The sequence below is a fragment of the Emys orbicularis genome, chromosome 23 (genome assembly GCF_028017835.1).
Source record: "Emys orbicularis isolate rEmyOrb1 chromosome 23, rEmyOrb1.hap1, whole genome shotgun sequence".
NCBI classification, from domain to species: domain Eukaryota; kingdom Metazoa; phylum Chordata; order Testudines; family Emydidae; genus Emys; species Emys orbicularis.
The window spans coordinates 19,378,024-19,403,628 of NC_088705.1; the positions used below are offsets into that span (position 1 = coordinate 19,378,024).

General features: G+C 42.5%; 1 protein-coding gene across 4 annotated transcripts in view; it reads left to right on the top strand.

Moving 5' to 3' along the window:
* Window positions 1-345: 345 nt before the first annotated feature.
* Window positions 346-25,605, top strand: part of HNRNPR (heterogeneous nuclear ribonucleoprotein R) — a 68,356-nt gene continuing 43,096 nt past the window's right edge. For 2 of the 4 annotated variants that reach the window (XM_065421850.1, XM_065421848.1), the window contains exons 1-5: window positions 350-481; window positions 7,922-8,090; window positions 10,420-10,538; window positions 10,957-11,064; window positions 12,283-12,396. In XM_065421850.1, the coding sequence (XP_065277922.1) occupies window positions 404-481; window positions 7,922-8,090; window positions 10,420-10,538; window positions 10,957-11,064; window positions 12,283-12,396 (588 nt within the window). In that variant the 5' untranslated portion in view covers window positions 350-403. Of the gene's footprint in view, window positions 482-7,921; window positions 8,091-10,419; window positions 10,539-10,956; window positions 11,065-12,282; window positions 12,397-25,605 lie in introns of all 4 variants that reach the window. The other 2 variants (XM_065421849.1, XM_065421851.1) reach the window with 2 other exon arrangements.

The following is a 25,605-nucleotide window of genomic DNA, read 5'->3' on the forward strand; positions in this document are numbered from 1 at the left end:
TGCCCAGGATGGGGATGGGGAAGGGGAAGGAGACCTGCGGGGCTGGAGGGTGGACAGACTCTGCCCCGCCAGCAGGCAGCCCCGCCCAGCTCCGGAGGCCTCTCGGTAGTAAGGGGCGGGGCCCTTCTCACCCTCCCTTTGTTTAGACAGGCGGCGGGAGAAACGCAGCTGCCTCTTTAAATCCCTGATCTCTGCCCTTGCTTGCGCGCCGGCCTTCGTCGTTGCGCGGGTGGTCTCGCTGTCTTCTCTAATTGGCCAGAGGGAATAAGGGTGTCTCGCCTCCCAGCTCTAATAGGTTTCGCATGGTGCTCGTCTGACGTCCAATACGCTGATTGGCTAAAGCAGGGATCCCTGGAAGCAGTTCCGGGAAACCCCGCGTGTTGCCGGGGTCGCGCCGCCGTCCATGAGGAGAAAGGAAGTGCGTGCGCGCCATTTGCAGTCGCTGCTTAGGCCTCAGCCGCGCCGCGCAGGCCGCGCTCCGGTGAGTGTCGCGGGGCCGCCACCGGGCGGGGGAGGGGGAGAGCCGGGCTCCGCTGCGGAGAGTCCTCAGCCGGGCCTGCGCCGATGGTGGATAGCCACACGCTCTAGCGAGGCCCGGCGCTAGACGAGGCGGGCCCAGGGCGGCCGGGGCCTTGTGGACGGCGGGGGTTGTAGGCCGCGCTCGCAGAGGCGCTGCTGGGCACCTGGCTTGGGACGGTGCGGCCGTCGGGGAGTGGGGCTGCTGAGGCGGCCAGCGGCGCATGGAGCGTAGACTGTCGCTGCCCGGTCTGTGGTGCGCGGGGCCGTGGCTGGTGGGCGGCTGTTTCCCGGCGGTGTGTGTGGGAGGTCCGCTTTGCCTACGGGTCGGGCCTGGCGACGGGGTAGCGGGAGACTGACTTCCTCCGCTCCGCTCGACCACGTGGATTGGCTCCTGCATGTGGGTGACAAGAGGCAGGCGCTGGCTCCTGCTCCGTGTTAGGCTTAAACGCCGTCCGCATTGCATTACATCTGCTGTGGGTAAAACGCAGCTCTCTCCCTCTTCAGCCTGTGCCACTATACAGCAGCTCAGGGAAGCTGCCTGGAGGCAAAGCCCCTTGGCTGTTGGCCACATGAGACCCTTTATCTCCACTACCACGTGTGCGTGGATTGGCTAGGAAATATTTTGACTAATGCTGATTTATCAGTATTGCCATGATGATGACACATCTGTTCTCTGTAAAACCACTCGTAGGAAGTATTTTGCTAGTGTGGGTTTTAGTAAGCTAAATTTTGCATTAAACCTATATAAAATAATTCAAGTTACCACTTATCTACTTCGTTCCAGATGGTAAATCTTGTTTAGTGCGAGAAAGATAAAATTCTCTAGGACCTGATTACTATGAAATTACATTTTCTTTTGTAAACTTTATTGAACTTCTGTTCACTAACATTTTGATTAAAAATACAGGTTTTTAAAGTAGATTTAGTTACTGTATTTTAGTGGCTTTGTTATCCATTACTCTGTGAATGTAGTGAGTTACCCTACTTGACCCATGGTTCACTATAGGTTTATTTAGAGGAAGTTGATTACTTTTCTTTCTTTTTTGTCTTCTCTCCCAGTACTGAGCAAGAAGATTCCATCAGCTTTGATACTTTTGTGCTGTGGAGAGCATTGTGAGGGCCACATAAACATTTTGGAGTCCTATTTATGATGTATTACAGAACAATTACTAGTGTCATATACAGTGTATTTTGTAGGAGTAAAAAAGCTTCTGTAATTCCTAACTACAGTGCTTTTTTAATCCTTTTCTGTGAAGTGACTGGCTTTTCTGTGTAAATTATAGGGTTTGCAGACTAGTAAAATTCTACTTAACCTTTTTATTCTAAAAGCCATGCTTCCTAAGAGTATTTAGCATCCCTATTCAAGTGTCTGTCTAGGTAGTTATGATGAGAATCACAGTAATACTTGTGTACACCAAAAACAAATGGATTTATTCTGGCAGTATCACTGTGTGGTAGATAAATGATTATTATCTCTATTTTACAGATAGAGAACTTAAGTGTCCTTTTGGAAGATAAATTCATGGATGTTAGGGCATGTCTTCACTGTAGAATTAATTTGAGTGATAACTCAAGTATTGTCCCTAACTTGAGTCCCATCCACACCCAAACCCTTAACTCGAGTGTGGTCCTGTTTGTAACTTGAGTTGGCTGACCCGTTTGTGGAGTGGGGGGTTAGCACAATTTGTCAGCTGCTAGTACAATCACTGAAGCCTGATATATACTAGGAAATTAGGTCAGTATAACTGTGTTGCTCAGAGGTGTGAAAAAATCCATCCCCCTTAGCAATGCAGTTAAACTGACCTAACCCCCAGTGCAAGATCACTGGTAGAAACCCTCCAATTGGCATAGGTAGCGTCTTAACTGAAGCCCTCCAGCGGCGCATTTGCAGCATTTTAAGTGTAGACAAGCCCTCAGAATCATTCTGTGGAACTGGAGTGTTGTTAGGCTACCTTGAGAGGGAGTTGACTCAAATGTAGATTAATGTAATATGAGTTAATTCTGCAGCCTTAGGCATTCATACCATGATGACAGGGCACTATACGTCTATATAGATACTCTTGAGCATAGCCTCTCAACTTGGGGTCGTAATGACCTCCCTCTAGATGTGGGGGAGGTGTCCCTATGCTTTCCCGTATCATGAAGTCATTTTATGGGAAAGGTTGAGAAAAGCTGCTCTGGAGGGGTGGATGTGTTAAATACTCATTGTATTTACTGTACTAGAAGTTAGACTTTAGGACCTTGGTAATCTGCAAAGCTCTTAATTTGCACGAAGACAGTAACTTCATAGCAAAAATTTAGTCCTATAGCTTTTACACTAATTAACGTTTTGTAGTATATTTTATGTAATTTAAACGGTCATAAATAACTACTCATTTGTATCACAAATATTGCTTAAGGCAGTGGTTTTCAACCTTTTTTCATTTTGTGGACCCCCTGCATTTTAATTGGAAATCTTAGACATAGTCTGCGGGCCCCTCGGGGTCTGCGGACCAAGGCTGAAAACCACTGGCTTAAGGAAAACTGATGCATTATAGTTAGGTTTTTGTGTGTGTAGAACTTGCAAAACTTTCTTTGGATTGCCAGTCAGTAGTGTGAGCTAGTGAAGTTCTTCAGTAATTCAAGTCGCAGTTCAACTTCCATTATAAACCCTTGCATTCCCTCACATCTTCCTTAAATTCTTCTTTTGGGTTTAAACTTTCCATGATCTTAGACTGAAGGTAACTTTTTTGGGGGGGAGGGAGGGATAAATCTGTTCTACTGTGCTTCAGTAAAGCTACTGGGGTAGGATATAACTTTTCAGTTTTAAAAAAACTTGTTTGATACACTAATAAATCAAATGGCTGAACTTCAAAATGTTCAATGTACTGTCTTTAAACCTCCAGTGAGGCATTAGCTGTCTAGTAGGTGGTGATGACAGGGGGGTGAGGGGAATTAAAATAAGTAACTTAGGGCAGGTCTACACTATGGGGGTAAATTGACCTAAATTACAGAACTCCAGTGATGTGAGTATGTACCTTAGGTCAACTTACTGCGGTGTCTACATGGCGCTGGGTCGACAGGTGTTTCTCCCATAGACTTACCTTATGCTTCTCATTCCGGTGGAGTACCGGAGTTGACGGGAGAGCAATCGGCGGTTGATTTTAGCAGGTCTTCACTAGACTCGGTAAATTGATTCCCGATGGCTTGATCGCTGCAGCATCGATCCACCAGTAAGTGGAGACAAGCCCTTAGAAATGGCTTTGGTGCAGGCTCAATGCAAAATATCCATAAGGTTTTTAGTTATGCCTGCTGCACTTTAAAGTTGACTAAGTACAAACTTTGCTGCTCCATGGTACCACAACCATTGTAGCAAGCTGAATAGCAGTCCAGGACAAGTCCCTGTTCTCAGCTGCTGTATTATCTTGTAGTTGGACTTATACTAAAGGAGAACTTTATTTGTGGAAAAATGTAGGTTTGACTACTTGAATTACTTGAGTATAATTCTTCTCTGCTCCCCTCCCTCCTCAGGTAACTAAGAAACACCCAGAGTTCCAATTTTGCATGTGGCTAGACTTCAGTGAGGATTAGTTACTTTAAGACTTTGAGATATGGGTTGGCAGGTAACTCAACAAAAATAATACAGTGCTCTCCTCAGTTGCATAGTTGGCAGTGCCAATATGGAGTCTTATGTAAAACACCATTCTGCAACTTCAAAATGGTGCAGATAGGTAATGGCCTGGACACCAATATGGATTCTACACAAAACATCCACACTTAGTCTACAGTTGCTCCCAAACTTTACATACTGCTGCTTGCTCAATAGGCACATCTTTATATGTATGCACCTCCTGAAGTCCACCCATCTTTGCACATTCTACATATCTCATGCATACCAAAGTAAATGATCCTTCTGGAAGCGTATCTATAATCTTTGCATACATCTGGGTTAAAGAATCTTCCTGTCCCCCAGAAACTTGGGTTACTTGTGCAATTTCTTCATGTGCACATAATCAGTTTTATATGTACATTTTGTGCTTTCACGTATGGCTGGTTGGTAGTTGAGCCACATCATGGGCATGATCCATGTGCAAACTCAAACATCTCTCCTTCTTTTCTTTTTTACACTTGCTTCACTTCAAAGTTCTTTTCTAGTCTGAATAATTAAAGTAAACTTGTTACCTTCTTAATCAACTGATCTTACAGCATATTCAATTAACTTCCTTTGGTGACAAAGAAATTTTACTGGTGTTTACTTCTGGTGTGTTTGCATAGCTGACACAGCTAAGTGGAAGAGAGCTGGATTATCTTCCTCTTTGTCAATCAGTATGACTGTTGAATTCCAGTTTACCTGTGCAGCCCCATTGAAGACAATGGGGTCATAAGGGTGTTGCAGAGGATGTGATTTGGCTTGTGTGTTGATGAAGCATGAAAGAAAAACCACCATTTAACACTCAGATTCTGGTCTGAGTTGGCAAAACTAGCAGATTGGGGAAAAAAATCACTGCTTGTTATTGGAATGGTGTGCATGTCATCTGGAAATCACTGAGACAAAAAATACTCCTACCATAATATCTTCATGTTTCAGAGTAGAACCACAGTTAAAGAAGCATTTGCAGTTAGACACATGACAGGAGATGCATAGTTAAGGATGAATAATTTTAACATGGCTGGCTTGTGCATATGCATTACAATAGTCTTAAGTTATGTGATCTCACTAATTCTCAAGTTTGTTTTGCAAAGATAAATGTATAACATGAAGAATACACTTGACTTACATGAAGTGAAGTAAAATAGGCTTAAAATTCATACTAAAAGTACATTCTGCATTGGAGTAATACTGTAGTAAAAACTTACTGGATTGTATACTCCTACATAAATACCAAGCTGATAGTAACACTAAATATTTCATACCATTAGGTTACAAAAGCAATACTTCATAGCTTATGAGAAGCTTTAGCTGTGGAACTGCAAATGCATTACGTTTACAGCTAGAGGTGTACAGCCAATGATTCTCAGCACAAGCTTGAGAACATGACTAAAGTCTTCAACTCTCTCCTGATGGAAGATGTTAATGCTGTGTGAAAATGACTTTCGAAGTGTTAATCCAGTTTTACAAAAAGCCTCTTAAAGGGACAACATCAACTTAAGCTACACACTTGTGAACATTTTTACTGTTAGAGGTAACGCAATTACTGTAGTTGAGGCTATTTGTTTATTTCACTTGTTTACTTTGTGTAATCAGTTTCACACTTTCCCTGTATATCTAATTTCCTTGTGCAAAACCCTAGAAGTGAGAGACACTAAAGTAAAGAAAAATGATTGTCAAACTACAAAAAACTGGCAAAGGACTTGGGGGGGGGGGGGGAGAGAAGAGATGAGACTCAGGCTGATTGATTTTATATATATATATATATATATATATATATACACACACACCTGAAACAGTATTTTTAAAACTATTTCAAGTTTTTGGGGGGAGGGGTGGCTTTTAAAGATACCTAACACAAGCAAATTTTTAGCCTTAATTTTGCATTTATTGACCTTTGTGTAATTCACTGCACAAACTTAACATTGCAGTAATGTTTTGGGATTTAATATTGTGGGTAGTGGTGCATAAGCATGGTTCTAGTAACATGTTCTGTACAGTAATATTGTCACTTTAAATAGAAACCATACACTATACCTTATTTGAATTTATTAGAAAGTAATGTGAGGCTTGATCAAGAAGCAGAATGAATAGTCTAAGTGGATACATGTATACCATGCAGCTGCAAAAAGAATAGGAGTACTTGTGGCAACTTAGAGACTAACAAATTTATTTGAGCATAAGCTTTCGTGGGCTACAGCCCACTTCGTCGGATGCATAGACTGGAACATAGAGCAAGAAGATATTTATACATACAGAGAACATGATGGCTACTCCCACCTTTTCATGTTCTCTGTATGTATAAATATCTAAATAAATTTTAGTCTCTAAGGTGCCACAAGTACTCCTGTTCTTTTTGCGGATACAGACTAACACGGCTGCTACTCTGAAACCTGTCATGCAGCTGCAGAAGTTGGCTTTGTTATATAGCTTTAGTCTTGTCCCCTCCCAGTCACCACAATTCTCTCAATCCATTGCATAATCTCTTGTTTGTCTAATAAGAATGATTTGGCTCAAGCCAGCAAATTTGTCCTGGTGCATTTTCAGAACAGTGCATAGGCTTTAGTTTAGAAGCTTTGGATATGTTGCTTGTCTGTCTTGGGTGTTATTTAGGAGATTTGTTCTGTGGTAGCTGACTAGATATCTTGAGGCTTCAACATTAGAAACGGTTTATTCTTGAACCATCTTCATATCATGTATTCCAGTACATATTGCATTGTTCCTGTCGTGTTGCATATGTCTGTGTAGTTACCATTCCATTGCTGATACGTGCATCATCAACTCTTCTTCCATGTCTTATACGGTGCAGCACCATTTGAATCTCTGCTGATCTTATACAGTTGACCATCCTAATATATCTCTCCATTGGGTAGTTGGTTGCAACCTCAGCCATGAAAGCTGAGGTGAAAACATCTATTGGCTGGCTAATAGAGAAATTGAGACAAAATTTACAGTGAATTAGGCAAAGGCCATTGGAGTTGTCTAAAACAGTAGCTGTGCCTCTTTTGAATGCACATCCTTGCAACTTCTGTATTGATTGTTGCATCAAGTCTTTTACTAATATGAGACATTCAAGATGCAGTCATGGCTTCGTTTGAAACTAGTAAAATTCCAAGTATCTTGTTATGCTACAATTTGCAGAATCTAAAACATTCTACCTGAAGTGTTTTTTCACTTTTGGATTTGTACCACTATGGATTGAAATTGGTAATATGCCTTAGTATGGCACTTTCCCTGTTTGAGTTCTGAAGCATCCTGAGCAAAAGAGTATGGCCTCTCATGTAACATTAAGTTGAGTTTGAAAGAAGTCATGACAGCAAGCCAGGAAACTATGTGAAAGTTGGCAAACGTGTATTGACATTGATATGTTAAGATACCCTGCATAAAAATAATCATTTTAAGATTAGAGGAATGGGAGATGAAAATAGCAGTAGTTCTGATGTGGCTTATTGTTCACAAATTGAAGGGTGTTATGTAACACACCAGTACACTCCAGCTGCTATGGTAACCAGATACCTTACTGACAATCAAAGTTAAGTTTAGATCTGATGTACATGAAGTACTTAAAAATGTAAATTCTTCCATGTACATGTTCCACAATGTTACAGGACTGTACTTATTGAAACTTAGATCAGCTGCATCCCAAAAGCATTAAATACGATTTTGATACAGGTCATTTGCAGCATGTATACAATTAGTTTAGATAAATCATGCATTGTCCTACAAACTAGTTATTTCTGGCTTAATGTAATATAGCTCCTGAATTTTTTCCAGCAGCATAATAAAATGGCTAATCAGGTGAATGGTAATGCGGTACAGTTAAAAGAAGAGGAAGAACCAATGGATACTTCCAGTGTAACTCACACAGAACACTACAAGACACTGATAGAGGCAGGCCTCCCACAGAAGGTGGCAGAGAGACTTGATGAAATATTTCAGACAGGTATAATATACATTTCTTGTTTCTGATTGGTTATGAAAGTGAGGGCATACCATTTTCAAATTTTCTAGATTAAGGTTTAAAAATTCTCACTGTGTTTGATCTGTGAAGCTCTGAATGTATTGCTACTTTCACTTCCCTGAAGGCAAATTGGGTTTGACACTGACTCTTTAATTATTGGAATCATCCTTAGTGTTGAATGATGTCCTAGTTGCTTCAGGAGACAGTGCATCAGTTTGTCTTAGACTTTCACAAGTAAAGATGTATGTTCCAGCATACTAAACTGCACATTTTTCTTAATCCAAATCAGTCATCACTTTGCTTTTACTTTTCTACTGTCAACTCCTCACAGTGACTCTTAAAACACTTAAAGGGCTGAGTAGATGGCTCAGTGGGGAAAGCAACTAGCTTGTCTTGCCTGGGACGACATTTGAACTCCAGTCTGCCTATGGATTTTATGTTCTGTCTAGTTCCAGCTGAACAGTTGAATCCATGTCAGTCATTACACTGAAGTTTTCACTCTAACTTCATTTTAACACAAGTCCAGGAGTAAGCTATTCAGCAAATTGAATAATATGGTCTCTGGAAATCCTAGCGAGAAAGGGTCCCTTTGCAGGAAGAGGTTTTTTTTTGTTTTTGTTTTTTGGGGGGGTAATTTCTCCCCATTATTTTGGTCTTATAAATGGAAACTTCCTCTTCCTCTTTAGAGTGTTCTTTGAACAGGGTTAGAGACATAAATGGAACTGCTTCATGCACTTACCTGAATACCTCAGTGACAAGATGCCAGTTTCTCCTTTTTGAACAGTCTAAAAATTCAATGAACCAAGTGAAGGCAATTCAAAATAATACCTTATCCATCTTCAGTATGTTGATATTCTGGCTCGTGTGGACGATCTCTTTTGGAAGTCAGTCCAGTGAGTGTCTGCCAGCTTTTATTTGCTTAGAGATGCATTTCTCTAAGTGTGGGTTATGATGACATCCACATCATGGCTTGAGGGTAGATGTAAATGGCTGGGCAAGGGACTTGTGGGACTCGAGTCTAGAAGGTGTTGCCGTTACCTTGTGTTGTGAGGAGTTCTCAAGTAGGAGTATTTTAACCCAGTAATTGACTAGCTAGTGTGACTTCATTGCATGGGTAACTTTTGAAAACACATTTGTTCAAATTTCCTTAATACCAACTGAAGATGTTCTACACTATGCAGGGTTTTATCAGCTCTATTAGTTGCTTTTGAAGCCACAGCCAAATTTGGGAATGTACTTTGGGATTTTTAATCTGCTCAGTCTTTTCACTTGTGAATGATACAGGTGCCTTCCAATATGCAGGATCATTTCTGAAATGCAGTCTTTGTGCTCTGTGCTATTGTGTTTCGGAACTCCAGTGGAGATTAAGGAGTGTGCAGTAATTTAAATTCCAGAATGTTCAAAAGTGTTGTGAGGAGTTCTGTATGTGGATTCACACTGAAGTCTGTTAAATATCAGCAGGTTTCTTGGAAAATGTAATCTTTGTCTGTAACTGGCAGCACTCCACAGCTTCCATAAAACCACTGATATTCCAAAGAGGAAAAACTTCTAAATAATCTCAAAATAAAACGCGCTTCAGAACTGGTCCACTGTCTTTGGGTCTGTACCTGTAAAGCTAATAATAGTGTACTTGGGGTACATAACAGGGCTCGAAATAATGTCTTTCTGGATTCTGGCTGCTAAAAACTGGGTGGGTCAAAATGTTTTTTGTACTTTCCCAAGTGGAAAATCCACTGTAATCTCCACTCTTCCCACCTTCTTCAAGAAGTAAACAAATTGTTCCATCTCTAATGCTTTTTGAGGTGAGGTGGGAGGTGGCTATAAGTGGCTCAGATCCTCAGTCAGGTGGCTACCTTTGCATATTATGGGTAGGGTATAGGCAATGTTCCCCTGTCAGTGTATTTTGGAATGGCTCCATTCAAAGAAAGGAAACTTAAAGCTTTGGGTTCATAGATCTGTTGGAAATATGAGCCAGAGTTCATTATTTCAAACCCTGGTACGTAGCATTGCTTTATGCAGCAGACTGGATTCCCAAAGCTTCTGAAACTGTTACACTCTTGGTTTAATATTGCACTTAATTTACTTTAGTGCCTAGGTATATACATTTTAATTTATCTTTTTCATTCGTATATCCATGTCCTTTCATATACTTGTATAGGAGTATGTAGTTAATATTAAATAATGCATAATTCTATTTACTAATATGCAGTATAACCGTTGCTTGATTTAAAAGCAAATAGCTTAGTTGTTAGCCATCTTGCTTTGTATAATTAAACAGAAATCTGTAACTTTTCTGTCTTTAACTTTTTAGGGTTGGTAGCTTATGTCGATCTTGATGAGAGAGCAATTGATGCTCTTAGGGAATTTAATGAAGAAGGAGCCCTCTCTGTATTACAGCAGTTTAAAGAAAGTGACCTGTCGCATGTACAGGTAAGGTGAGAGCTCCAGAAGTGTGAGCAAATAAGTATAATAGTGTTTTGGCACTTCTGACTTCCCATAAAGCAAATACTTGATGTTGCAGATTCTAATGTTTCAAACCCAAATTGGAAGTTTGGCATATATCTTTGATATTGGTATTTTTGAGTGCAAGGCAAAATCCTCTAATGTTGGAATGAGCACTATACTGAGTGAATGTGTGACCTGTTAGTGCTAGCTGGAGTCTTATTGTCTTTATCATCAGTTTGTTCTGATTAAGAACATCTCAGCTGATGTACATTATGTAATAATCAAAATGCCAAAGGAATCCTTAACATGACACATTGCAAAAGCTAATGTGTAAGATCCAGTGGCTTTAGATGGCTTTTTATAATACGCTTCAATTGAATTACTTTATAAATTGCGTCTACAGAACAAAAGTGCATTTTTATGTGGAGTTATGAAGACCTACAGGCAGAGAGAGAAACAAGGAAGCAAAGTACAAGAGTCAACAAAGGGACCAGATGAAGCAAAGATTAAGGTAATGTATTTAGATGCAGCTTAATTTTTGTAATAGAGGAACAGGTATATTTGTGTCTAGAAAGAGATGGGGTAAATTTGAGTGTTCTCATAAATCCTCTTCAATACACTGAAGTAGCATACAACACTGTTCAGCAGCTTTCCATGCTGACATTGCCAGGAAATGCACATAAGACAAATACTGAAGAGGCATGCTTCCACTAGTAAACTAGCAGGTCTTTCAAATTAAATACTTGATATGAAACTTTGGTTACTGTAAGTATGTTACTTTGAAGGACTAGACTGAGGCCTGTCTGAAGAGAACATGCCTGCGTGACTTTTTTCCATCAAATTCTATGGTAATATAGATATTTCTGGACACTTTAAAATAAACAGAGCACACATCTTAAGCAACTGTTATGAATAGGGGTCTACTTAAATCGTGGAAAAATCACACAATTTTCACAGGTTGATCAGCGCGCTGTTTTACCGCGTTATATCCAAATTCTTGTTCTATCGGGTCGTGTTATATCGGGGTAGAGGTGTATATGAACACAACTGTGAAATTTGCTCTTTATGCCCTGACCAACTTGTGAAAAATGTGACAACCACCCACCCCCCACGTTTTTAAGTAGACTCGTACTCATAACTGTTGCATACGATGTGCTAGATGTGTTTTCCCAAGTTTCCAGAAGTATCTATATTACCACAGAATTTTGATGGTAAAAGATTTACTTTTACCCCTATAGCTTGGGGTAAAAGTAAACAAAAGACAAGATTTCATGGTCCATGGCGTGTTTTTCACAGCCACGAATTTGATAGACCGCCTAGTGGATGCAAACTAGGGCCCCCCCTCACCCCCCCCAAAAACAAACAAACAAAAACCCCATACAATTTTTGGGAGGAACATGTAGTGTGCTGTTCAATGTATCATACAGAATACAGCAAATACTGGAAATATGTTGCATGTTACTTCTGGGACACCATGTCAATGTATCTGTTTGCTTAAAACAGAAGTGTGTTTAGTCTTCCTTTTCTGAAAAGCAAGCTAAACAGTTTTTGTTAACTTTTCTATACAATGTAATGCTTCTGTGCCCACTGACAGTGGTCTGCACAGCCTCCTGAGGAGGCCTATAGCTTGCTCTACAGTCCTGACAAAGTGCAAATTAGGAAATGTCAATCCCAATTAACTTTCATGTCACATTAGATGGTTTTAATGATAACTTTTTACAATTTTCAGGCTTTGCTAGAGAGGACCGGTTACACTCTGGATGTGACCACTGGACAGAGGAAATATGGGGGCCCTCCTCCAGACACTATCTACTCAGGAATTCAGCCTGGTATTGGAACAGAGGTTAGTATGTGCAGATTATTGCGCTGGGCCTTTTTGTTATGCTTTTTTACTAATTCAGGAAATTAGAATGACTAAAGTAAACGATACAACAAGTAAAAGCATAGAGCCAGGGGTTCTCAAACTGGGGGTTGGGACCCATCGGGGGTTGCGAGGTTATTACATGGGGTGTTGCGAGCTGTCAGCCTCTACCCCAAACCCCATTTTGCATCCAGTATTTATAATGGTGTTAAATATATAAAGTGTTTTTTAATTTATAAGGGGGGTTGCACTCAGAGGCTTGCTATGTGAAAGGGGTCACCAGTACAAAACTTTGAGAACTACTGGCATAGAGCCTTGCAGTTAAGGGTACACTTCAATATCAAATTGGCTTTCCTCAATTACGTTCTGCTTCTGCAGAAAATAACCACAGATGGCAGAAGAAGCAGAGATGGTGTAGAGAGTAAAATTACTTGAACAAGCTTTTAAAATAGGATAAGATGACCAAGCCGTCAGATGACTTAAAAAGTCTAGCCAATCAGATCTGATTGAAAAGAAACCATTTGACCTTTTTCTTGTACAACATGACTGTAAATTGAGGGACACTAATTGGTTTTGTTAGAGACTACATACAAAAAATGATGCAGATGCTTGCAAATGTAAGTAAAGTGTTCAGGTATGAAGTGTATACTAAATAAATGAATATTTGTGGATGGGTTGCCTACATTTTGTGGATCGTTCACATACATTTTGTTTCAGTTACACAAGCATCCTGAAAACTTTCAGAGGACTACTATCAAACTTCAGTTCTGTCAGTGAAATCAATTAACACAATTACTGAAAAGACAGATTTAATTGTTAATTGAAGTACTTTTCGTTCAAATAGTCTTGAATTTACTGCAAACACGTTGGCATCAATAGCTGCCCCACAGCATCTTAATAGACTCTTCCTGTAAATCGCTGTAGGGAACCCATTGGTGTTAACCACCTTAAAACTAATGTGTCAGCTAGTTGGAAGACAGTTATTTTCACTTGCAGCAAAATTTCAAATATATTACAGAACAGCTGGATGTGGACAAGCGACAGTGGACTCAACTAATCAATGTTTATTTACATACTTAAGTCATTTCGGTTAATATTAAAAGGAAATGACAATCACTCTCAATTAAAAAATAAATATATTTATTTAAATATTAATTATTTAAATAATCTATATATCTATATATCTATATATTTATTTATATTTATTTTAAAAAAGACATATTTTTTTTTTTATAAACCTGTCTGAAAGGACCCCTTAATTATCCTGCACTGTGTGGCTCAGTCTGGTGTAGGTCCCCAGCTTTTAAGAGCCCTAAATTCACCCTGAAGTTATACACCTCTACCCCAATATAACGCTGTCCTCAGGAGCCCAAAAATCTTACTGTTATAGGTGAAACCGCGTTATATCGAACTTGCTTTGATCTGCTGGAGTGCGCAGCCCCCTCCCCCCCGGAGCGCGGCTTTACCGCGTTCTATCTGAATTCGTGTTATATCGGGTCGCGTTATATCGGGGTAGAGGTGTAGTTCAACAAAGGAAAACTGAATGAAGTTGGATATTTGTGGTTGGAGTGGCTTTGGTTTTTATTCTGTCTATGCATTTATGGTTGCTGTTACCAAATTCCCTCATCACCCTCACAAAGTGTATAATTTAACTGAATTTTATATCCAAATCATATTCTGGCTAACCGTTTGTATGCCAAATTGTAGCCTAGATTGACATCGTTTGCCTAAATTGAAGACCCTGTGCAATGTGGATGTATAGCTGAAACTGCCAAACTGTGCTCCTATAGCTATTTACAGAAATAGAGTTTATGTATCCATTTTATGACACTAAATTTCAAATTGTATACGTTGGTATGTAAATCAGGAGTCTATTACTATCCTTTACATTGAGAAGCTATTAATGTTATATAAGTGGTGGTCTGGCTTCTCACTTCCTCTTCTTAGCTCCGCCACTCTAGCCATATACAACTGCTGGTACTGCAGACTTCCTTTCTACCTAGTGTAGAAGAATGATTGCGAGTAATACAGTGAATGGGAACCCCTGTGAATCTACATTGTATAGTTGAGAGGGTTTAAGAACAGACAACCTGATGAGCACTAATTTCATCTTGTATAAACAGGCAGAGAAACTCTTCAGTCTCCTTCTCCCGAGATGGAGTTTGAATTAGGCATTAACACAGCTGACTTGTATACTAAATGCATGAAATGGCACTGTGAAACAAAAGTCAAGAAACGCTAAAGTTAAGATTGAACTCACAATCTTATGCATATGCAAAAGGAAACAACTTGGGTCTTAAATTCCATCTAATCAGGCCTCAATGGTTTGTGTATAGAAATAGTAATATTCATAATGGTAAATTGCCTAGAAATGGAAAGCAGCAGGAGATTGTTATTTTTAAGGCTGGATCTTTCATCTGTTTTCAGTGCTGTCTTATTTATAGGTATTCTAGTGCTGCTAAAACTTATACTGAGATTGGGGTCCTGTTGTGCTAGGCATTGTACACTCACTTAGTTTAAACAGGCAAGGCAAAGCATGGGAGGGGAAATTGGAAGCACAAAGGTGAATGAGTTCATTGTGTGGTGCTGCTGATGTGATTACATGACATAGTATGAATGACAAATATCTATTGATCCCTCAGGACAATATAAAGTAGCGTTAAATAGCTGTATTATGACTTCTACCTGAAGGCACTCCCTTGGAGTCCCCCCAAGACTCAATCATCCTTGTTCATGAAGCCACTAGGGAGACAATGTCATGCTAGTGTAATCAGCTCTGTCTTTATACTGCTGTTTACCTCTTCTGATACCTTGTGTATATTGGGACCTAGATGAAAATCAACTTGCTGAGGCTTCTTTAAAATAAGGAGATAATGCTGATTCGCAGGAGGAATTATTTTGAAGACTTTGCAAAATCTATAACAGGCCCTACATAGAAGGCATTTTCTTGCCTTACGGTCTGATTAGTCTGGAGCAGGGCCGGCTCCAGGCACCAGGCACCCAAGCACGTGCTTGGGGCGGCACCTGGTAAGGGGCGGCGGGAGGAGCGCAGCTCAACATTCCACGGGGGGGGGAGGCGCTCCAGCGGCGCGGCGCTCGGCGGGGGGGGCAGCGCGGGGCTCGCGCTGGGGGGGGTGTTCCGGCGGTGCTCGGCGCGGGCGGCTCGGCGATCGGCTGGGGGGCGGGTTCCGGCGGCACTCAGCACGGGGGGGGCGGGCGGCTCGGCGATCGGCTGGGGGGCGGGTTCCGGCGGCGCTCACTTTAATATATTAATGCTCTTATGGGCTTTCTTCTGCATCTTAAAATATGAATACTTAGAAAACTTGTAATTGCTAGTTCTAAAACATTGGATGCTTGGCATCTAAGCCTGTGATTGCAAAGTCTGACGTTGTTTGCACAAGGGGCAGCTAAAGATGTATATCAACCTTTAACTCTTGCATTTCCTAACTTCTTAGTACTTATGAAGCCTTTTGCTTAGGATTTTTTTGAGTTTAATTTCCTAGGTATATCTAAAGGAAAAGTGCCCAGTTATATAGCAGACACCTGTCAGTCACAGATCCACTTGTGTAAAATAGTTTTAGGCTATGTACACAGCTAATACTTCACATTGTACTATTTGGATTGGGGATGTAACATCCGCCATCACCTTGCTGTGCTGATTGTGCAAAACTCTTGCACTGTGTACAGCTAGCACCACAACCATGTGCACCTAACAAGCTGACAAGTTCTGTTGACAAAGCTTTCTTCGTAGCTAATCAACTTTGCCCTCCTTCTGAAGCTAGTAGGAAGATGGAGCTTAGTTAACTACTGCGCTCGCACGTATACTTCATACATAAGTGCTCAGCTAGTGGCTTAATGGAATCAATCCCACAGTATTCTTGCCGCCAAGTTAAAGAAATATGGGCTGGATGAATGGACTGTAAGGTGGATAGAAAGCTGGCTAGATCGTCGGGCTCAACGGGTAGTGATCAATGGCTCCATGTCTAGTTGGCAGCCGGTTTCAAGCGGAGTGCCCCAAGGGTCGGTCCTGGGGCCGGTTTTGTTTAATATCTTTATTAATGATCTGGAGGATGGTGTGGACTGCACTCTCAGCAAGTTTGCAGATGACACTAAACTAGGAGGCGTGGTAGATACACTAGAGGGTAGGGATCGGATACAGAGGGACCTAGACAAATTAGAGGATTGGGCCAAAAAAAACCTGATGAGGTTCAACAAGGATAAGTGCAGAGTCCTGCACTTAGGACGGAAGAATCCCATGCACTGCTACAGACTAGGGACCGAATGGCTAGGTAGCAGTTCTGCAGAAAAGGACCTAGGGGTCACAGTGGACGAGAAGCTGGATATGAGTCAACAGTGTGCTCTTGTTGCCAAGAAGGCTAACGGCATTTTGGGCTGTATAAGTAGGGGCATTGCCAGCAGATCGAGGATCGTGATCGTTCCCCTTTATTCGACATTGGTGAGGCCTCATCTGGAATACTGTGTCCAATTTTGGGCCCCACACTACAAGAAGGATGTGGAAAAATTGGAAAGAGTCCAGCGGAGGGCAACAAAAATGATTAGGGGTCTGGAGCACATGACTTATGAGGAGAGGCTGAGGGAACTGGGATTGTTTAGTCTCCAGAAGAGAAGAATGAGGGGGGATTTGATAGCAGCCTTCAACTACCTGAGGGGGGGTTCCAAAGAGGATGGAGCTCGGCTGTTCTCAGTGGTGGCAGATGACAGAACAAGGAGCAATGGTCTCAAGTTGCAGTGGGGGAGGTCCAGGTTGGATATTAGGAAACACTATTTCACTAGGAGGGTGGTGAAGCACTGGAATGCGTTACCTAGGGAGGTGGTGGAGTCTCCTTCCTTGGAGGTTTTTAAGGCCCGGCTTGACAAAGCCCTGGCTGGGATGATTTAGTTGGGAATTGGTCCTGCTTTGAGCAGGGGGTTGGACTAGATGACCTCTTGAGGTCCCTTCCAACCCTGATATTCTATGATTCTATGATTCTATGATCTATTGAATGTGCTAAGTTCCACACTTTCAAACTTACTTAAAATTTAAGCCAAACTTCATTAAACTTAGCAAAGCACTTGCTGCTCCTCAAGGCCTATTTACAAGTTCAATTTGACATTACATAGCTCAGATGTTTGTGTTATCCCTGAGTGGGAAAAGTGGCAGCTGCTTTGCGATGAGGAAAATGCTTTTTATGTTCTCATTTCCAAAACAAAGGGATTCTGCTCAAACTTTTAAAAAATCATCTTTTGGCAGAGGCCAAACATAAAGCTGTGTTTTGAGAATAGAGATTGTAGTGGAAACTTATTCTTAAATATACTCATCTGCTATTAAGTGACTGCTGTATCTCTCTTCCAAATGGGAAGAACTCTTGTATCTTTAAAAATCCAGATTTAAGTTTTATGTGAAAACTACTGTTTTACCTGTTAAGTATATCAGATAAACTGTGTGAAGAATATTTGGCATGTTTAACTTTGGTTTTCTTCTGAGTTACCAAACCCCATGTTTTGTTTGTGTGCCATTCAGTGCATGATACTCTTAAACTGTGTTGGAACCCAACTTCAAGTGTTGCTTGTGGGTCCTGTGGGTCAGAATTAGGGTACTTGGTATCATGTCCAGCTCTGTTTGGATGGAAATTCAAATTCAATTAAAAATGGACAAACAGTTTTATTTCATAAAACATAAAATATCTTAAGTGCGCTGGATAACTTTTTTAACACCTAATTTCTGTTCATACATTGGATGCAAAAAACAAGCATTCCTGCTTTTTCAGTTCCAGGGTTTCTTAACTTTGAATGAACTAGTTAGTTAAATAAACTGAAATGGGAAAAATATTCTCCTCGCAGAATGTTCTCCTCCTCCGGCCTTCAGAATAGGCCACTGCTGTCAAAGCTCTTTTAGCACTTCAGTAAGCCCTGGTTCCAGGTGCTTAGCCAGTGACTTCCACAAGTTCGTTGGGTCAACTGTCTTTTAAAAGTTGGCTGCAAACATGTACCGCTTAATATTTTATATATTTCATTTAAATTATTTTAATATATTACATTGAGTTTAGGCTGTAGACCCCTGCAGCTGCCTCCCACCCCCGCAGCTCCTGGTGGTGGCAGAGGGACCCTGAAGCTGCTCAGCGGCTGGGGGGTGGGGAGATGCTGGACACTCTTCCCTCACCATTTTGTCAGGGATGGTTTTTAGTAAAAGTCAGGGACTTCTGTGACTTGTTGTTTATTGCACATGATCTGTCCCTAACTTTACTAAAAATAGCTGAGTCATGTATCTTCAGGAACATGGGCCTGTACAGAAAGCTGTAAGTGGGGACTTTCTTTCCAGACCAGAAGATTAAAGTGAGGGATGTTGAAATGCCCATGGTGATCCTGGGAGATGCAGCGTACCCCTTAATGCCATGGCTCAGGAAACCTGGATAGCAGTAAGGGGTGGCTCAACAATAGGCTGAGTAGGTGCAGGATGACTGTGGAATGTGCGTTTGGCAGATTAAAAGTGCACTGGTGATGCCTTTACGACAGGTTAGACCTCAATGAGGATAATGTTGCTATGGTCCTAGCCGCGTGTTGTATGTTGCACAGTATTTGTGAAGGTAAGGGTGAAAAGTGTGCTCGGGGTGGACTGCTGAGGCAGACCCCCTGGCTGCTGAATTTGGTCAGCCATATACCAGGGCCATTGGAGGGCACAATGGGGGGCAATTTGAGTCAGGGAGGCTTTGAGGCAACACTTTGAAAATGAGAACCAGTAATGTATATTACTATGCTTGGAACTGCAATGCTTAATGAAATTAGTTTTGCTAGGAAGTACTTGTGACTTGCTTACTGAAATCCTAGGCCATATGATTAAACTGCTTGTGTATGTTTTGCTGCCACCCGCTATCACAATTTGCGGGAAACAAAGATTACTTATTTAAAAGTTTTGCTTTTATTGCACTGAAAACACACCCGCCCCCCAACACACACCTTTACTTGGTGGGAAAGGAGGTACCAGAGAAGGGCTGACTTTCAGAGCTGTGCATAAAGTCCAGCTATGATTTGAAAAGGTGTCCATGGGCGTGGAGTGAATGAGAAAGTGAGAAGTCTGGGAAAGTGGAAAGGAATGTGCAGGTGGTATTTGGGGAGGGCATGGGAAAGAGTTCTGAATGTGCTGAAGGGGAGTGCAGGAACATATCTGCTCAGTCTGGAGTGGTATGAAGGACTTCAGCATTTCAGTTTGCTCCTCCATAACTTTAATCATCCTCTCAGTAGTGTACTTAATAAAGCCCTCATTTTCTTTTCTGTCCTGCCTTTTGGTTTCCTTTCACTCCATGCATTCCCTCTTTTCTGCATCTAAGTATTACAGCAGCTCCTGGAACATGTCTTACTTGCTCCATCTTGGGGAGTTTTCTTATCTGGTGGAGCCCCTCAGTGTGTAAGGGGTGCCTCTGAAGGCCACATTTGCAGAAGCACAAGGAACAATACACAGAAGCATGATTAAGCATATGCACAGCACTGAAACAGTAGAGTAAAATACACCTCTAATAACATGCTAATCACTTTCTCACAGACCCATGACAAGCACTCATGTCAGCAAACACCCCAAGCATGGTGAGTTTACCTCCGGGTGAGGGGGCATTCTACATGGGGAGAAAAGCAATAAGAAACAATCGCGGGGCAGTCAACTACGGACAGTATTGTAAATTTTCCCACCTTTTTCCACAGCAGGGGTCATTGTAGCAGATATCTCACTCCTGAGAGGAAGCAAGGGTGCATCTACTGCACGCTTGCGGCTTCTGACCCGGTCCCTATGCTGCTTGCCTGTGTGCTGCTTTGGTCTCTGCGCAAGTGATTACAGAATGGTGTGGGAAAGTTTCCTTCAGCGGGGGAAGGAACAAAGCATTCAAGGATTCTTTGGAAGAGGGTTGCCGAGTACCTTCAGGAAAGTTTTCCTAGAGAGATCACTGGAGGAGTCCTGAGAAATCTTGGTGTGCATCAACATCCTGCTCAGCCGTACTGCTTAGCTGCACAGGGAAATGTCCAGCACACAAACACAGTCAGCATGTACATTTCTATGCGCTCATCCCACCTCCGTACTTCACAAAGCAAAACCACTTACCAGGGGTCTCCTCTTCTGCTTCTTGCTCGCCACAGTGTGACTGCTGAGACTGGCTAGACATCTCCGGAGTGGAGAACTGGACGCACTACCGTGCGACCCTGTTGTCCTAACTCCACCTCTGCGTCATTGACTTTTTCCTCTAGGTGACTGCTCACAGAACTCCTGCGTGGAGACATGACCATCATCATCATCACCACCACCACCACCACCACCACAGGAGAGAAGCCAGGAGAAGGAACATCACTCTCTGCTACAACCTAGCAGCAGCTTCCAGGATCCAGAAATCTCTACTAGTCAAACCGCCCTCAGGCTAGGAGAGGGATCCTCAATGGGCCCTCATCTTACTGTGCAGTCCTGTCAGAGACTATTCTCATACTTCAAGAGGGTGTTTGACCGTGTAGCTCAGAACGATGTGCAGCGTCCAGAGTGTCTTCATCCTCTGACTGTGCAGGGGACCTGGAACAAGACTTTACATCACGGGAAGTAGAGACCAGACTTACAAAGACCAAAAACACAGCCCCAGGAAAAGATGGCATTTGCTATAACATCCTGAAAAAATGAGATCTTGGCTGCCTGGTATTAACTGCACTTTTCAACAAATGCAAACAGTTCAGCTCCTGGAAGAAGTCTGACAGTGCTCGTCTACAAGAAAGGTGAGCAAGACGACCCCAGCAACTGGAGACCCATCTCTCTTTGCTGCACCATGTACAAAGTGTAAGCCAAGTGCCTCACGGCTAGGAAAACAGACTGGTCGGTGAACGGAGGAGCTATCAGCTCTATCAAGAAAGGCTTCATGTCATGCGAAGGCTGTTATGAACACAACTCTTGTCCTTCAGTCTGCCATCCACATGGTCAAGAGGGCATGGAGGCAGTGTGCCATAGCGTGGCTCGAACTGGCTAATACTTTGGGCATCAATCCAAAATCAGCACATTTTTGCCATGCTGCGAGAGTTTGGGATGCCTGAAAACTTTCTCCACCTGATCCAGGAACTATATGAAGGCTGCACCACCACCATCCGCTCCATGGAAGGAGAGAGGCCTGAAATTACTATCTGTAGTGGTGTGAAGCAAAGTTGTCCCCTCAGCCCCATCGTTTTCAACTTAGCCATCTCCTGCGGGCTACGTGGTTTTGACCTGTATGGCAACACCGTGAATATCCTGGCCTATGCAGAAAATCTGGTCCTGATTGCAGACAACCCCGAGTGATTCCAACAAATGCTCGACATCACCAGCCAGGCTGCCAACTGGACGGGACTTCGCTTCCCTGCATATCGATGGCAGTAGAAGGGACTCAGTCCAGGCGATGTCTTTTCAGATCCAGGGTGAACCTATGATCTTCCTCGAGGATGGGCAAGCATGCTAACATCTCGGCACGCCCACAGGTTTCTGCATCCAGCAGACACCTGAGGATATCATTGCATAGATCCTACGAGTTGTGGCCAGGATCGACTCCTCCCTACTGGCACCAGTGGCAGAAGAACAACGCCTTGAACACCTTCCTGATCCCCCGTATCTCATTCGTCCTGAGGGGATCTGCTATGGCTAGGTACCTCTGAACAAGGCAGACGACACCATCAGGCAGCTAGTAAAGAAGTGGATGTTTCTTCCCCAGAGAGCCAGCAATGAACTGGTTTACATCTCTCACAGGCAGGGCGACGCCAACGTGTCTCGTATGGGTATCTGTGCAATGTTACAGTGATCACTCACGCCTTCCACCTTCTGATGTGCCCAGATCCCATGGTGAGGAAAATTGCAGAAAGTGCCATACGGGATGTCATCAAGAAGCACCAGGACCCCCTCCAACCATGCTGTCGCCCCCTTCCTGAGCGGCTCGCTGGAAAGCATAGTTGGAAGAGACGGGGGAGACTTTGCTTCCCTGTGGACTCGTGCCCGCTACGCGACGCCTGGAGAAGTGCATCAGCTGCTGCTGGACATGGTGCGAGGAACAGTAGGAGCTGGGAGTCCTAGTGCCATAGGTGAAGAACACGGACCACACAATCCTCGCTCCGAAAGCTAGAACCATGCTGGAGAGGACCCTGAAGGATGCCATCTGCTGCCAGTATGTGGAAAACCTGAAGTCGTACCAGGGCAAGGCGTTCGAGGTGACATGCAAGTGGGATGCCAGCAACCACTTCCTCCCCGGGGACAGCTTCAACCGATTTTCTGACTGGGGGTTCATCCACAGGGCCCGGCTCAACTGCGTCCTGCTGAATGGAGCCTTCCACCACGGGAATCAGGACAAGTGATGCAGGAAGTGCAGCTATGCCAATGAGATGCTACCCCACATCCTGTGTAGCTACAAGCGCCATTCCAGAGCCTGGTAGCTGTGACACAAGATCGCCTGGCCAGAGCCATCCTGCCACCCCTGGGGAAGGTTGCTGTGAACTCTGCCATCCCCGGAACTGACAGCCAATTGCGATCAGACATTGTCATCACTTTCCTCGTGGTTTGTATTTTCTAAATGGACAACCTACCCTAAATTCTCAATTACTGATAGACAATCTTCACTCATTGATATACGTGCTTTCCACAACCAGCTCTCTGTATAACTTTTCAAGAGTACCTGAATACTCGGATGCTAATATCTAAACTGTATTCTTAAATTTACTCACCTAAATTTGAGTTACTGCTGATTATGCACTATATTTTATGACTTTAAAAACAAACTTTGTATTTGTGGATAATCTAAGCACTATACCAGATGTACAGATGCTCTTTTCTCAACCTATGTATTATATAATTTTTTAACATTAGCTTTAATAAAATATTTAAATGATTGGGATTTAGAAGAGCTCTACCTCACACACCTCTGTACACATGGGTGAGTCACGGTTTTCATTTATAACACAGGGATAATAGCTGCTTCACTTGGCTGTAGGAATTTTCACTAAAATTTAGAGTGCTTTGTCAGGTGTTCTGCAAGCATGTATGGTGTTGCTGTTTCTTGGATGGCAGGGTGTTGATGCATGTGCTCACAGGAATTTGCTTTACCTGCCAGTCTGATTTTTACTTCATTTACAGGAAGAAAACCCCCAAAAACCTGTCAATGAACTCTACAGAAAAGATTTTTGCAAGTGCCCAGAGACTTACAAATGCCTCTGTTCACTGTTGTGGTCTATTTTCTGTATTGAGAGATAAAAATGGTGCTATTGTAAGTACAGTGAGGCATACATGTACTCCAGTTATTGAAAGGTTGCACAAAAATGAGAAATGTTTGACTTCCAGGACCTTTCTTCCCCCTAACTTTTCCTATATCATTGGTACCACTGGCCTCAAAAGTTCTGCAAATTCTTTAATTGATGAACAACTGCATTGTAGAACCTGTCAGGATATGTGTAACGTATGTTGGGGATGGATGGATAGGGGTTTGCACCCAGAAAGGGTGTAGAAACTGGGGTTTAGTAGGCTGGGCATACATGTTGGGGAAAATCTTTCTCAAATTAATTTAGTTAACCTCTATGCTCTTTTAACGTATTCTCATAGATACTGATGATGTGGCTAGTGCCACAGCTGATTAGGGTCTTTGCTTAATAGTGTGATTTGAATACTGCTTATCTCTAATACATGGTGGTAAAAAGTTTTGTTACTCTCCATGGCTGAAGAGTATTCTAATCATCCTTGGACTCCTTCTTGTTTGAGAATATTAGGCAAATAATTGTTGCCTTGGGTTTTGTTAAAGGGAAATGGTCAACTTGAAAATCACACCTATTTGAATCTACCTTCTGTTAAAAGAATCCCCTATGATCCCTAAAGCTGAAATAGATTAGAGGAAACCTTTCTCTTCTTTCACTGTCTAGTCCATTTCACAGTCTTGTTAGTCATTCACACTTCTTATCCTAGCATATGTCTAGCCAACCGCTAGGAGGTGGGATTGCTAGCTCAGGTAGATATGCACATACTAGCTCTGCTTGATCAAGAGCAGGGGTTTTCACAGCAAATTTTTGGTGGCTTCAGAGTGCAGCCACCAACTCTTGCTGGTGGCTGCGCTGACAATTTTTCCTAAAATACTTAATTCACTTTAGGAAAAACAAATAAATATGCACATGTACAAATAATTGTAATTTATGTAGGGTTTTTTCACTCAGTAATAGAAATAATTTACAGTTGTCTCTATTCTTTACTGGACCGAAACAGAATAGAAACACACAAATAAGGTGCTTTGCATGGTCTTCTCTTTTTGTTGTTTGTTTTTTTTCCCCCCTGCTTTTTTTGGTTTCACTTTTTCCCCCTAAGACTTGCAAGCTGATAAGTCTTCTGCTGTGAAAAGTGATATTTGTATGTTTGTTAATATCACTTTTCACACTTACTCAGCGTCGGCAAACCCTGGGACAAATTAAGCCCTGGATGGGGAGGTGGGCAGGGAGGCAGTGGAGCCCAGGGACGATGGCAGGGGTGGTGAGCCTGGGGCTGGAGCCTGGAACCAGAGACTGCCACTGTGTGGATGGAGCCCGAAGCCCCATGGCCGAAGCCTGCCTCCCTTACCCCGGGAAAGTGGGGAATTCACCAGCTGCCTGCACCTCCAGCATTTGTGTCTCCGGAGAGGGGCAGGGCCCAACTGCTGCTAGTGGCCCTGGGAGAGGCTGTGGCAAGAAAAGTTCCTGGTGGCTGCATTTAGAAACACTGATCTAGAGTGCTAAATATAGTGGTATGGTCACTGCAGCCATGCTGCTATATTCAACATGGTAGCTCGAGCAGAGCTAGTGCACATGTCTACCTGTGCTGGGAATCGCACCTCCCTGCTGTTGTGTAGACATACCCTAGGCTAAAAGTATAACGTTAGCTAGCTCATTCTGACTGACAAAAGTTCAATGTAGACATGGCACGCTGCCTCTAATGTGCTGAGATGATTGAGTTTAAGCCTTGCCTTTAATTACATCAACTTAGTATGTGTTTAAAGGCCTTAGCTAACAGCAGGTTGTCCACACTTAGACTTAATGTGATGCAGGATGTCTTTTTTTTTAATCTTGGTCTAGATAAATGCTGTGAGAATATGTGAGGGTGGGTATGCCTGTGACTAGAATATTTGGTGTTTTTGAGTCTGCTCCTAAACCCTTGTACTTCTTTTAAAACTGCTTTAAAAAAATTCAAGACCTGCTACTTTGCTT